Here is a 15400-nt window from a genome sequence, read left to right as displayed (position 1 = left end):
CTTAGTTAAAATCAACGACTGAATAATACTCTTTGTTAAGTGTGCATTTTATTCACCTGTTTTTCACTTATTTTTCTTTAACTTATCTTATTTGAATTTATATGAACTTACCTGACTGAAATAAGTGGAAATAAGATAAACAAAACCGATATTAAGACTGCGTCTTATTCACCTGTGTTTCACTTAATTTTCTTGAACTTATCTTATTTGAATTTATGGGCGTGTTCGGCGGCATCGCTTGAGGTAGCGAGTATTGCTTTGACCTAGTCAAGACGTTACCTTTAAATTTTGTAAGTGTTTGGAAATATAACAATTTACGTAGCGGTTAGGAGTAGAGGTAACAATTGGGTAGCTATTGTCAAACATTAAAATTAATAATTCGTACTCCGTAGCAAATAAAGGTATAAAGTTTAAAACAGTATACGTAGTAATTCGTATATACTAAGTAGCTTTTATTGTTTTTACAATATCAACCGTTACTTTACTGAACACTCGTATTATTTACCCGTTATTTTGACCGCTAATTATTACTCGCTACTCAACCGCTAATTATTACTCGCTACTCAACCGCTATCCGCTATTGCTAGTTTTGTCCGACATATGACTATGTGATTATATGAATTTACGTGATGAAAATAAGTGAAAATAAATTGAACAAAATCGAATTTAAAGTCAAATAATTAATTTTTAAAAAGAAATTCAACGGTTCACGGTAAGACTAGCTACACGGCTACACCTGTTCTTCATCAACATTCAGTAATACACACGACAGTTCAAACCTGAAACCAAGATCCCACGACAGACAGAGAGAGAAGAAGAAAAATGGGGAAGAAAATGTTAAAGATGGGATTGATTTGGTTAATCTGGGCAAGTAATCTATGGCAATTGGGTACGTCAATTTGGTTGAATCTACCACCATCTGGCACCAAATGTGTTTCTGAAGAAATTCAGACTAACGTCGTCGTTTTATCCGATTACTATGTCATTTCCGATGATCACACCTCCCATGAGCCCACCATTACTGTCAAGGTATTCCCCGCTTTCGAATTATTTGTTAGATCTGTTTATGAATTCATCCTTGTTTCGATTTCGGTTGATGAATTATAGTGTAACTTAGATTTTTTTGATTTGGGTTGATGGCAATGTATGTCCGATACTAACGATGATCCTAGTTTTTAAGACTTCAACCAGCTTAATTTTATTTCAATTAACATCTTACTTTGCTTAATTATGCTAATTCGATCGTATCCCTCAATTAATTGCATGAATTCGCTTCAAATTGGACTCTAAATCAACATCCTCAATTTTGGTACAAAACCCTAATTTTCGAGTGAGAGAAAATTGGAAGTTGCATGTCGCATGGTTTGTGACAGAAATTTCCGGGGAGTTTTTCCTGGTCTCCGTTGTTGGTAATATCATCTCCGGTGGTGGTCAGCTCCATTCTCCCAGATGTGTTCTTCGATATGTCCGTCAGTTCTGTTGCTTAATAGCAGTATGCACCCAATTCCTTTTTTTGAAATAGAAGTACTACTTTATGGCTTTATCTGAATTTCTATTTCGAAAACTGAAAAAAAATCAATTTGAGCTAGGTATCAAAAATGTAGCAGTAGTAATTTTTGTTTTTTTTCTTCTTATAGGGAAGTCTTTTTATGTCAGAAGTTTTGTTCTGTCTTTGAAATGGATCATTTGTTCACCGTATCGGTTTGATTGAGATTAAAGTTGTCTTGGTTGGTCCATTGCCAAGGTTAGTTGAAGTGGGTTGAATCTGTATGTCACATGGAAACTCTCAAAAATCTGCTTCACCTATCCTACCTTTTGAAGTGCAAGTCTTTCATAGTTATGGTATTATGGAGTCAATTTGCTTGCCATTCTGTCTGTTGGCTTCTCTTTAGTTATCATTTGTTGATTAATGGTGTAAAATTCGGTAAGGGGTGTCAATCACAACACCTGCAAAGCTGAAAAGGATGATGTTAGGCATGTTACAAACTTACAATGCTGATTGGAAATGTTATACATTTTGATGATACTCACAGTGGACAGGTAATTTCATTTAGACCCCTGGGACTAACACGTGTGTGTTCTCAGTGAATGGAATGTGCCTTTGCAACAATCATTTCTTACCTACACTTCAAACTGTTCATCTTATTTGATTATTTCCAAATCCAAGTGCCAACCCAGTGTCGACAATGTTAAGACATGCAATAACTTTTTGTGGATTATGATCTGCAATTGCCTAGTTTTTTAGTTGTAGTTTATGTTCTCTGATTCTGAAGAAATGGCAGGCATTATTTTATTAAACTGATGCCTACTATTATTGCTTTTGTGGATTGAGGAATGAGGGTGAGGACATTGTTCACTTATTCTCATAATAGAGAGTGCCAATTTCATTCATTAGTAGCGTTGGTTGAATGAGCAAGAGATAGATAGTTTCAACCACCTATGCGGCTCTGCCTCACTTTACTTCCATTCTAGGGATAATTTATCTTTAGTCCATTAATTAGGTTTATATCATGTTTATTAAGCCACAACATTCAGATTACATGTCATTTGTATCATTCAAATTTAGGTTTTATTGTCTCATTTAGCCATGTTACTAACTTACTACCACAAAATTGTTGCACATTTGTAGCAAAAGGTAGAATAACTAGGTCTCAGCTTCGGATTAGTGTTTGTACTACAATGAACTCAGATGTAGTTAACTACGTTAAAAGTCTGATTATGGAACTTCCTCTCGAAAAAATATGCCTGAATCTACCACCAATACTGTCTGTCCCATGGTAGACTTCTACTCAGGTGAAGGTTCCTAATATGCAGAGCCTTACCCATACTGTCATGAATTTAGGTTATTTCACTTTCTCCTCTCTGAATCAGGCTTTTGAAAATCCAAGTACGAGTTCTGCTGTGCTTACTGCTTATACCAGTGTTTTGTTTCAGTGAACTGGATCTAGCTGTTTTTGCTTCCCAACCATGTGTTGGTTCTTCTTCAAACTTCAATAGCCCGGTTTAAATTCTGGCCTTTGATAATGCCTGCAGAATGCAGTTTCCTATTCATGACAAATGGATTGATTTAGCAGATCGGATGTCTCATAAATGTGAACCTTGCTGCCGAAATTTCATATTTCCCTCCATAATCCTTTTTTTACATCAACCCATTTGGTAGGATTAATAAAATTAGGCCTGTTAATTTACTTCTTGTTTGACGGACTTGATCTGTCCAGGGAATAGCTGTTGTGGTTTTGTTCAAATTTGCTGCTGTTGGTGGGTCTTACTTCAAGCTACCAAATGCCCACTAATCTTGACTAAAATGCCCCAGTGTACCCGAAGCTTCATTTTGTTTCCGAAAGTTGTCATGTTACAGAAATTTGCAGTGTCTGTTGTCACTTAATTACCTTTGACTTGCTTCCTCTTTGGGTTGCTTGTTACCTAGGAAACTTAGGTGCTAGTGCAAGAGGGGTTGGCCTGCATCAGTACCTAATGAGCTAAATTTGCTCTTGATCTCTCGTGTCAGAATTCAATGGAGGTCAAGTTTTGTTTGGAATTTGGTTAGCTCGCTTGATGTCACATAAGAAATCAACTTAGCTAAGGTCTAACTGAGGTTTGGAATTTCGGAAGCGAATTGAGTTTTTGAGCTATCTGGTTGAGTTAGTCTTTGTATAGATTATATTTCCTCCGTTCTTTTTTAAATGACACAATTATTTAGGCATGTTTGCCAATGCACGATTTCAAACATTAATATCTCTAATTGTGGATCGAATTTTTTTATAAAAAGTTGATATTTAAATAATATTTACTGATACAAATCTAATAAGACCCCACACGACTATGTTTTTTCTTATATATGAACCACAAAAGGAAATCAAAGGTGTTTGTGTGAATAGTGTCTAAAACCCCATTGTGTCTAATTCATTGAACATTTTGTGATTTAGATTTGAAGCTGTTGGGTTAGGTTGCCTTGGTTTCATCGTATTGTTCTATGAGGACTTTTATTTGTATTTTTGAGCTTGAATTTTTATTTCTCGGTAGTATGAATATTTTTTTAAGAATCAGTTTTGAATTTTCTCAAAATATGACGAGTTTTAAAATTCGATCTAAAATCTGAAAGTGTTTTGTATTATTGTAATAAGTATCATTTTTCAGAGGAATATGAATTGGTAGTTGTTTCCTGGCGAGTCTTATCCCAAAATTGTTTCCCTCTTTTGTTGGGTTGAAAAAATGGAGAATATAGTTGCCAAACCTTTATATATGTGATAAAATTCTGAAATACCCTCCTCCCTGTTTCAATATCATCATGGGATTCAAAGTTTGGGAAATACCCTCCACGCTGCTACTTGTCAATTTGGGAAAATATTGATACTTCATTGGACACTTTAGGATATTGTTTGTTTGGAAGCTTATCTTCCTGTTATTTCGAAACCTGTGCACATTTTTGCAATTTCTCTGTCACCAAGATTCTGAAAAACTTATGTGAATTGAGAACTGTGAGGTTTCCCTAAACTGATGACAGGAACAAAGATGTGTTAGTTGAAGTTAATGTATTTATTTCACGGAAAAGGGTTATTCGATTGGATTTAGGGAAATAGGCTAGATTGCCATTGTTATCTCTAATTTTTGACCAAGTTAGTTTGCTTTGCCTAGTGATGTAATTATATTTCGGTGAAGAAATTAGGACTTCAATAGGGTTAAGGTAAATTTTAAATGCAGCATATTTTGACAGAGCACTATAGTGCGGAAGTGCCTCATGAAGCTGAGGAGTCCTTAATTGGGTGGAAGCTTACTTTAAATAAAGAGAGGAGATAGTGATTTTTATGCATTGCCTGTGTGAAGGTGGTTGTGCTTTGGGAAACAGCCGAAATGCCTAGTTTTATTTGAAAATCATCAACTTAAATGTATCAATCATATTTATGTGTATAATTTAAAATGATAAACCTCGTGTATTTTGCCTTTACAGGTAACATCACCGTATGGCAACGACCTTCACTCCAAGGAAAATGTTACACATGGTCAATTTGCATTTACTACACACGAGGCTGGTAACTATTTGGCTTGTTTCTCTGTGGTTGAACATAACGCAAAAGGTGCAGAAGTGAGTGTCAATCTCGACTGGAGAACTGGAGTTGCTGCAAAGGATTGGGAGTCAGTTGCAAGGAAAGAGCATATTGAGGTATGAACTTGAAAATTTCTAGCTTGATCTCTCTTAATACTTGTAAATTTCCTGAGGTTTGTTCCCTGGTTTAAGGGCTGTTTGTGATACAAACTTAAGTAACACCAAGGAACCTTTCTGTCTCCTTTTTTCTTGTTTTTTTTGCTCAGAACATAGGAAAAACAATAACTCAGGCTAGGTCACTTTTTGAGGACTGATGTTGTAATATCCCGCTAAATTAAACCTACTAATTAGACGAATAAATGAGCTATTACTTGGAAGTTGGAACTCCTTAAGTAATGAAGACTGTTCAATCTTGTTAACCTTCGAACTGATTCTGTAACACTAGCTTGGGATTTGAAAGACATCTTTCTTTATAAGGTTCCGTACTACACCTTTAAAGAGGGAAAGAATAGACATTGTAGGTCTAGGTTGATTTTCCGGTGGGATGTGGAAAAAGTACGATATTCTGCATTTTGTGGTCAGGATTTCCCTTGAAACCTTAACAATTATGAGGGTTTTGCTTTTAGCTTTGTACCCCTATCTTCGAATATATTCCCAGGATTGCATGGGTGGGTAATATGGTAATTTTCTATCTTTTGCAGGGTGTTGAGCTCGAACTAAGGAAACTCGAGGGAGCTGTGGAAGCCATACACGAGAATCTACTGTATCTGAGGAACAGGTAAATTCAGGAAAAATACTCAGATAATATCATCATCATCAAAAGTCTTTGTTCATGCTTTGTTACTGTTTGTTCTGCATCAAATTTTATGATAACTTACCACTCTAAATACTTGCAGGGAAGCTGAAATGAGGATAGTGAGTGAAAAGACGAATACGAGAGTGGCAATGTTCAGTATAATGTCTTTAGCAGTTTGCATTACAGTTTCCAGCTTCCAGTTATTGTACTTGAAGCGTTACTTTCAAAAGAAGAAGCTAATCTAGATGTTTACCATTGTAGAAGATGAATGAATGATGGTAACAGGAACACGTTCTGAAACTTCGAAATTTTGTTTAAAAATGGCTTGTTTTCTAATGTTATGAAAACCCCTGCTCCCTCTTAATACATTATACTCTAGTTTAACCCTTCTTCTTCGTACACACCGAATTTTCCAGTTCTCAATTTAAGTTATATATACCAGTTTGCTTAGATGTTTTGTAACACACCATTATGGTGTTAGTCATTTTTGTACGTGTATACTCCCTACGTTTGCAAGTAATTGAAACACTGCCTTCGTAGTTCGTACTCTGTCCGTTTTTTTTTGTTCTTTACGTTTTCCTTTTTGCGTGTTTTAAAATTTTATTTACATTTTCTTTTATATTATCACATAAGTGCTTTAATATTTTATCAAAATTTGTGTCCAATAATTGTTTTAACCAATTAATAAATTTATTGAGTCATTTAATGTTTCACACTTTTTATTAGGACATTAATTTTTATTTTTTTTACATTTTCCCAATATCATAATTTTGATAAAAGTGAAAACATTATAAATAAACGTAATTTCCCTTTTTTAAATAAAAAAATAAATAAAGGAATCTCAATGCACATTAATTAGTCGTTAATAAATGTGCAAACGGTCCAAGCTAGTACGAAATTAAAATGGGTAAAATAACTGCAAATGGTTGAGAAAGTAAAAACACATATCAGATATGTCTTACTAAATACTCCATCCGTCTCTTTTTATTCTTTACGTTTGATGTTATTCACGCGATTTAACGACTATTTAATGTGTATTGAGATTCTTCTACTTTTTTATTTAAACAAGAAAAATTACGTTTATTTATAATTTTTCACTTTTATCAAAAATCTGACATTGGAAAAATGAGAAATATTTAATGTACAATGGATTTAATTGGTTAAAATAATATTTGGGCATATTTTGATAGAATATTAATGCATTATGTGATAATATAAAAGGAAATGTAAAGAACAAAATGGGACACCCGAAATGGAATACGTAAAAAACAAAAAGAGACAGAGAGAGTACTTCTGAATCTGCCAACACCAAAATAAAATAGGGGAAGGACATGCACTAAAAGGACAAAATACAACAATTAAATTTTGCTTTTATGTGAAAATGACGTTTGTTTTTTTGAAAATGGCGTTTTATGTATTTGATATATTTTTGCTAATGTATTTCTGATTGCCGCCTTGCCGTTCTCCAAATGATTGTTCGTTCCCCCCAAGGAAGAAGAAATGTCATCAATAGTAAGGCATACACTATCTACAATTATCAGCACGGTAGGTAAAACACAAATATTGATAATAAACACAATTTTCATCGTCAAAACAATTGTTAGTAATTGTAAGCATATTTGAGGGTAATTCCACCTTCTCAAACTTGAAGAGAGCAATATTTTTCGATTTTTTCACAACCAAATGTGGATTAATTACAAGGAAGTGTAAGCTAAAATTAAGAGCTTGTTCAATGACATCTAAATTTTTGGATTTGAGAAGAGAGAATATGTTAGATATTAAAAATAATACTCCGTCATAGAGATGAGCGAGAACAAAAGAGAGATAGAGGCCAAAATGAGAAAGTGAATTTTTTTTTGAAAGGATCACATATTTGGTGCGAGCCACCAACGAGAAATTGATTTCGTGGAAATATTTTTTAAGGACATATGCTTGGTGTGAGTCCAAGAGAGAAAATGAGTTCATGAAAACATTTTCTGAAAACCAAATGCTTTAAAGATGGTTGTGAGCCGGGTCAGATCGTATTTCGTGTCGAGCCCACGTGCCTTAAGTAACGGGAAAAATTTCTAAGCCTAATCTCACTCAAATTAACGTATTTTTATCGATATCTACACCTATACGTGTTTTATCGATTTCGATTCAAAACCTATACCGGGCCGTATTTTTTTCATGCTCGACGGTGTCGGGCCTATCTGAGGAAGTCCAAATACATGCCAGGCATGTATTTGCAAAAACATGCCAACTCCAAATAAAAAGGTAAATCTAAATGGTAAAAATTTTTGGGGGGAAATGTAAAACGGTATTGTACACTTGTAAAACGGGGTGCTGACTTGGCATTGCTGAGTTGGCAATTCATTAGAAAAATGGTATTGGTATTACAAAAATGGTACTAAACTTTTTCTAAATGAAATTCATTTTCCTTAAATGGTACTCGTTTTGTACTAAATTTTATAAAGTGGTATTAATATCACAAAAATGGTGCTAAATATTTTTAAATGGTATTCATATTACAAAATTGGCAGTAACGAGATCCAAGTTGGCAAACGGGGTTGACTATTCAACCATTTCAAAATGGCTGAGAAATTACAAACAAGCCCATGACATATATTTCATAATACATGCCTGGCTGCGATTTTGACGCCCTCGGCCTATCTTTAGCTTGGATGTTGCAAAACGTCTCTTAAGAATTCCCGTCATTTTTTAGAACCCCTCCAAGAAAAGAAAAGAAGCGGTAGCCGTGAGGGCTAGGTCAAGCCACGTCAGCACAATCCACACGTGGCAGAATATTATTGGAAACTGTGAGGTGCCTTCCTTGAATAAGTCGGTCAACCAATTCTTTAAATAGGGTCTCTTCCTCTCATCATTTTCTCATCCTTCAGTTTTCTTCAACATTAATCAATCGATTTTCTCTCTCATCTTCTCCCAATATCTCCGTCAAGGTAATTCCCTAATTTCCTCTTTTCTTTCAGCTCGATTTTGATTTGATTTTGTAGATTTTCTTGTTTTTAGGATCGATTAGATCTTTCTTTCTGCTTAGATTTTGATATGAATTGCTGATATTATTTGAATTTGCGTTTTAATTTGCGATTAAGGTTATTCTTTTAGTTGATTGAATCTAATTTTATTAAACGATAATCGTCTTCAATATTGATTGAGGTTATTCTTTTGGTTGATTGAATTTGATTTTGTTTAGACATGATAATCGTCTTCAATAATAATTGAATTTAGGGTTTCATATTATCCGAATTGTTTAAATGAGTTGAAATAGACTTTTTTTCGTAAGAATTTTTGCTTTCAGTTTGCGAATTATGGTTTCTTTTTGTCTGGCTGGATGTGATTTTCTTAGATCTGATAGTTGTTGATCAAATTACTTCAATTTAAGGTTTTAGATGAGGTTATCAGTTATAGATTTGCGGTTGATTGTGTTTTGATTGATTGGGTGATTGCTGATTTCTTTCTAAATTTCTGATCATATAGATGCAAATCTTCGTGAAAACCCTCACCGGCAAGACCATCACTCTCGAGGTCGAGAGTTCCGACACAATCGACAACGTCAAAGCTAAGATCCAAGATAAGGAGGGTATTCCCCCAGACCAGCAGAGGCTGATCTTCGCCGGGAAACAGCTCGAGGACGGCCGTACCCTAGCCGACTACAACATCCAGAAAGAGTCAACACTTCACCTTGTCCTCCGTCTCAGGGGAGGCATGCAGATCTTCGTGAAAACCCTTACAGGGAAGACAATTACCCTTGAGGTCGAAAGCTCAGACACCATTGACAACGTCAAGGCAAAAATTCAAGATAAGGAGGGCATTCCCCCAGACCAGCAAAGACTTATCTTCGCCGGAAAGCAACTTGAAGATGGCCGAACCCTTGCCGACTACAACATCCAGAAGGAATCAACTCTCCACCTTGTGCTTCGTCTTAGGGGTGGTATGCAGATCTTTGTGAAGACTCTAACAGGGAAGACCATCACCCTCGAGGTTGAAAGCTCCGACACCATTGACAACGTCAAGGCCAAGATCCAAGATAAGGAAGGTATTCCCCCAGACCAGCAGAGGTTGATCTTTGCCGGAAAGCAGCTTGAAGATGGCCGAACCCTAGCCGACTACAACATCCAGAAGGAGTCCACCCTTCATTTGGTCCTTCGTCTTCGTGGTGGTATGCAGATTTTTGTTAAGACTCTTACAGGAAAGACCATCACCTTGGAGGTGGAGAGCTCCGACACTATTGACAACGTAAAGGCCAAAATCCAAGATAAGGAAGGAATCCCCCCAGACCAGCAGAGGTTGATCTTTGCCGGAAAGCAGCTTGAAGATGGCCGTACTTTGGCTGACTACAACATCCAGAAGGAATCCACCCTTCATCTGGTGCTCCGTTTGAGGGGAGGGATGCAGATTTTCGTCAAAACCTTGACTGGCAAGACTATTACCTTGGAGGTTGAGAGTTCAGACACCATTGACAATGTCAAGGCCAAGATTCAAGACAAGGAAGGCATCCCCCCAGACCAGCAGAGGTTGATTTTTGCAGGCAAGCAGCTTGAAGATGGCCGTACTTTGGCTGACTACAACATCCAGAAGGAGTCTACCCTCCATCTGGTTCTCCGTCTTCGTGGTGGTATGCAGATTTTCGTCAAGACCTTGACTGGCAAGACTATTACCTTGGAGGTTGAGAGTTCAGACACCATTGACAATGTCAAGGCCAAGATCCAGGACAAGGAAGGCATCCCCCCAGACCAGCAGAGGCTGATCTTTGCAGGAAAGCAGCTTGAAGATGGGAGGACTCTTGCGGATTACAATATCCAAAAGGAGTCTACCCTTCATTTGGTGCTTCGTTTGAGGGGAGGAATGCAGATTTTTGTGAAGACCTTGACTGGTAAGACCATCACCCTGGAGGTTGAGAGCTCGGACACGATTGATAATGTGAAGGCGAAGATCCAGGACAAGGAGGGTATCCCCCCAGACCAGCAGAGGTTGATCTTTGCTGGGAAACAACTTGAGGATGGTCGCACCTTGGCTGATTACAACATTCAGAAGGAGTCCACCCTTCACCTTGTCCTCCGTCTTCGTGGTGGTATCTAAGTTCATGGTGTTGTTTTCTGTCTCTGATGTTGGCTTTGAAGGATTTATTTGTGGTTTCTTTTATGTTTTGTGAATCTAGTAGTATCCCTTGAACAATGAAAACTTTAGTTTGGTTGGAATTAATTGTTGGTTCCAGCCTATTGTGGGTTCTTTGAATGATTAGAACTTCAAGTTCTGTGAATAAGATGTTTCGTTTGTGACTACTTTTGCTGTTTTGATTTTGCAATGTTCTACCATCTTTTGGGACATGCTATATACCATTCTTGGTTGCTTTTGTTGTTGATTTCACAGTTTTATCTGGGTTTGTGACTACTATTGTTCTGATTCCTGTTAACCAGGGGCTGCTGGTATACCATATGTTTGAAGTTCTGTGAATAATATGTTTCGTTTGCGACTGCTATTGTTGTTTTGATTGCAAATCTTTTGGGTATTCTTTATCATTCTTCGTGGCTTTTGTTGAGTTTACAGTTTTATCTGGGTTTTGTCAAATGAGTGTAAAAGGAAGCAGATTTTTGATCATTTTTTTTTTTTGACATTCTTTTTTTTGATCATTTTTTTTTTGAAGGAATCCTTCTGTTTCTTGATAACCAAGGGGCTGGTGGTTACTCTTTTGATCTTTGGGGACTTCATTGAGGGTTTTCATTGATTTGATGTTCAATACTTTAGATAAACACAGATTAGTTGTCTTGAGTCTTATTTTCACAACACTTGTTCACCATAACAGGTCAAAAAGTTCAGATACCATGCAAGAAATTATTCAAATCAGTAAACACGGATCAAGGTTGCAGAGCAACAAAATTCACAGGCTAGAAACATTAGTCCACACAAAAGCATATCATCAAGTGTTCCACGATTTTTCATTTTTTGAGCTTTATTGGCCAATTGTTAGCATGTTTGGTTGAATTATTTACTGGAGGCACTATCAACTAATATGATACTCGAGGTTTGCTGCAAATTATATTTCTGGCATTTCTGAAGTTAATAATTCTGAGTCTTTTTTAGTCATATGGCATTACTGAAAAGTGAGAACTACATTGGATTATTAGATGAGTATTGTTAATCTGCTGGTAATTAACTCACTTTGTCCCTTTTATTATCAAACTGCTAAAGTACATACCCGTGCATGTACGCTTATAAAGAAGCCTTTTTGGGCCTGTTTGGTAACTAGAGGATAGCGTTTAGCGGTTTACTGTTTGTATTAGTAGTTAGCTGATTACTTTATAGTTTAGCAGATTTGACTGCAGATTTGACTGGCTTTTTAATACAAAAAAGCCCTAACCTATTCAATCTCCTCCTTATTTTCATGGTCTTTTTATGATTTACTTATGAAGTAGCAATTTTGATGAATTTGGGTATAATAAACAAAATTTTCATGGTTCTCTTATGATTTAATTATCAAGCAGCAATTTGATAAATTTTTGGTAGGATAAACAATTGCGTAGTTGAGACTTGAGAGGATAATTATTTATCGAATTAGACTGAAATAAATTCACAAACTTGAACGGAAATCACCGGTTGGGTTGGTCCGACCAAGAAAGGCACCTTAAGAAGCTTACCCAACGCATCGCTTAACTCCTTAAGCATAAGGAAAGAAGCAAGCCTGGGTGCTAAGTCACACTCCTAACAGGAGAAGACAACCATTGAGGTCCTCTCGAGTCTCAAAGGGCAGCAGGAAAATTGGGTTCGAGCCTGATTTATCTCTAAACCCAACGTCAGTTTTTCTATTTTGAATTTATTTATCATTAGTTCCTATCAATTGTATATTTTTGTGGTTGCAAATCAATTGTATATTTTTGTGGTTCTATGCAAAAATAGTACTTCGTAATTTCTTAAAGAAAAGTTTTTCATGTCTGTTAACGGAGGTTAAAGGAGTGGAGGGTGAAGAAGAGGCACTACAAAATAATCATTTTATAGAGACTTATATAGTCCAAATTCGTTTCAAAATGCTGCTTAGAGATGGATTTGAGACGAAAATAGGGCGTCTCTATAGAGAGCGTCTCAAAACAATTTGAGACGGAATTCTTGCAAATCCATTACAAATTTGAGACGGAATTTTTGAAACTCCCTATATAATTTCATCTCAATTTTAATTTAGAGACGAAATTTAGTAATCCGTCTTTATTTTGAGACGTTTGTTGTATCCGTCTCAAAATCCATCTCTAATTGATGCATAATTTTGTAGTAAGGGCAAAATTGTCTTTCACTTTTACATAATTTAATATTTATTTTTTAATTTAATAATCTTTTAGATTCGTATTTATTATTTTCTTTTATCTTGATGTTAATACTGAGTACATAGTATATCTTCTTATAAAATGCTACGGAGTATATAGCATATCTTATCCGATCCTAACAAAAAATCTAATTTTTTATCACTGCAAAAGATTAATAGAAGAGATTTGTAGTAGTCCATATATATTATTTTAAAGTTCAATAGAAAATCTAATCTTTTTTTTTAATCAATAACATTTTTCAATTTACCTTACATGAATAGGTATTGGTACATTTAATTTAATTTATTTAATACTTTGTATGTTTTACATGTTCATATTTCAAGTATTTTCTTAATTTTGGATCATTATTATTTGGCTAGGAGCATTTGAAGGGAATTATAATTGTTGCTCACTTGACATAGGGCGTGTTCGGCGGTAGCTTTTGAGGTAGCGGGTAGCGTTTTGACCGAGTCAAGACGCTACTTGTAAAATTTGTAAGTGTTTGGCGAGGTAGCGATTTAGGTAGCGGTTAGCGGTAGAGGTAGCGGTTGAGTAGCTTTTATCAAACGTTAAAATTAGGCCCTGTTCGGCAAAAGTAGCGGTAGCGAGTAGCGGGTAGCGGTTCAGTAGCGGGTAACGGTTGGAGTAGCGGGTAGCGGTCAATAGTAGCGGGTAACGGTTAGCTGTCAAAGGTAGCGGGTAACTGATATGAGTGTTCGGTAAAAGTAGCGGTTGATATTATAAAATAAAATAAAATAAAAGGTGAAATATTATTTAAAACTTTATTATAAATTTGTCTATTACTAAGGGTTGGTATAAGTTCCTAATTAATACTAGTAGACGTTGAATTATCTATTACTCCCTCCGTTTCTTTTTGTTTTTTGCGTTTGGTATTTTTCACGCATTTTAACGATTAATTAATTTGCATCGGGATTCCTCAATTTTTTTTAGTTAAACAAGGTAAATTACGTTTATTTATAATGTTTTCACTTTTATCAAAATTCTGATATTGGGAAATGAGAAAAATTTAATGTCCTAATGGAAAAGTGTGAAAATTTTAATGTCCCAATGAATTTAATTGGTTAAAATAATAATTGGACACAAATTTTGATAGAATAATAAGTCATTTATGTGATAATATAAAAGGAAATGTAAAGAACATTTTGAGATACCAAAAAGGAAAACGTAAAAAACAAATAGAGACGGAGGGAGTACTATATATATACTAAAAGAGACACCAGGAATGACACATGTCACTTCCTGGTGCAATTTTTTCCCGCCAAAATCACTTTTCAAAAAAAGTGTATCTGTTTTATTTTATTTTTATTTTTATTTTCTACATTTTTTATAAACTATTTAAGTATGGAAACAAAAGTTAGTTTATAAATTATGTCAATAATAGATACGACGTAATAATAATTATTCTAAATTGGTAATATTTTAGTCAAATCGCTATATTAATAATGGAAAATATATCACTCAATATTTTGGTCAAATTAACATATTAGCATTTTAAATATGCATATTAGATGAATAAATTTAAACAAGTATGTTAAAAATGTTATAACTATGCATTAGTTGGTAGATGTTCAGTTAAATATTTTGTGAAAAAAATGATCAAAATCCGTGCGTGCACGGGATCTAAACTAGTATGTAGTATAAATACATGTCCATATTTGATGAAATAAATTAAGAAAATAGATTGATTAAATCTGACAATGGAGTATATATTAAAATTGATCAACCAAATTTAAGTATAGAATCTTTGAATTGTGAATTTAATTATCATGACGGAATCTAAGGGAAGAAGGTTAACGATATGATTTAAGTATCGCGAACTGTTGGTAAAAAGACCAAAAACTCTACAAAAGAAAGCAAAAGTTGTATCGATACTAAGTTACAACGACCATTGTCGCCTTCCATTAGAGTTGGTATTATAGAGCAATATACGGACTATATTATAAGAAATATTACGAGTTCATTTATTATAGCAAAAATTGAAAATACTACACTGCACTATTAATATTGATTTTCTAATATTAATATGAAAAATATCAATCACTTAATTAACATGAACTTTTTTTGCAAATTATACATTGCACTATTACTATTGATTTTCTAATATTGCATTTTATGTTACTAATAACTATAATAAAAATATATGATTTTACAATATTAACAAATGTATTTCAACTTCAATATAAAAATTTCGAGAAATCATTTAGCTCTTATGTTTCTTAAACTTAACTTATTTTTAAACATAATTTC

At 34.8% G+C, this 15400-nt stretch overlaps 2 protein-coding genes across 2 annotated transcripts; both read left to right on the top strand.

The window, feature by feature from the left end:
- The first annotated feature begins 739 nt into the window (after positions 1–739).
- LOC110796699 (transmembrane emp24 domain-containing protein p24delta3) lies at positions 740–6384 on the top strand. The gene is made up of 4 exons (XM_022001774.2): positions 740–1029; positions 4949–5161; positions 5746–5822; positions 5941–6384. The coding sequence occupies exons 1-4, from the start codon at positions 823–825 to the stop codon at positions 6083–6085; spliced, it is 642 nt and encodes a 213-aa protein (XP_021857466.1). The 5' UTR covers positions 740–822; the 3' UTR covers positions 6086–6384.
- A 2174-nt stretch (positions 6385–8558) lies between these two features.
- On the top strand, positions 8559–11122 carry LOC110796698 (polyubiquitin). Its single transcript, XM_056827536.1, has 2 exons — positions 8559–8779; positions 9318–11122. Exon 2 carries the CDS (start codon positions 9318–9320, stop codon positions 10917–10919), a length of 1602 nt encoding a protein of 533 aa, XP_056683514.1. The 5' UTR covers positions 8559–8779; the 3' UTR covers positions 10920–11122.
- Positions 11123–15400: the final 4278 nt, after the last annotated feature.

Source organism: Spinacia oleracea, chromosome 4 (genome assembly GCF_020520425.1).
Source record: "Spinacia oleracea cultivar Varoflay chromosome 4, BTI_SOV_V1, whole genome shotgun sequence".
Taxonomy (NCBI): Eukaryota; Viridiplantae; Streptophyta; class Magnoliopsida; order Caryophyllales; family Amaranthaceae; genus Spinacia; species Spinacia oleracea.
This window is presented reverse-complemented; position numbering and strand designations above follow the sequence as displayed.

Excerpts from the sequence above, each read along its gene's own strand:
- LOC110796699 (XM_022001774.2), top strand. The coding sequence starts at position 823 with ATGGGGAAGAAAATGTTAAAGATGGGATTGATTTGGTTAATCTGGGCA. Across the intron at positions 5,162-5,745 it reads CAAGGAAAGAGCATATTGAG|GGTGTTGAGCTCGAACTAAG; the intron begins GTATGAACTTGA and ends TATCTTTTGCAG. Across the intron at positions 5,823-5,940 it reads CTACTGTATCTGAGGAACAG|GGAAGCTGAAATGAGGATAG; the intron begins GTAAATTCAGGA and ends AAATACTTGCAG.
- LOC110796698 (XM_056827536.1), top strand. The coding sequence starts at position 9,318 with ATGCAAATCTTCGTGAAAACCCTCACCGGCAAGACCATCACTCTCGAG.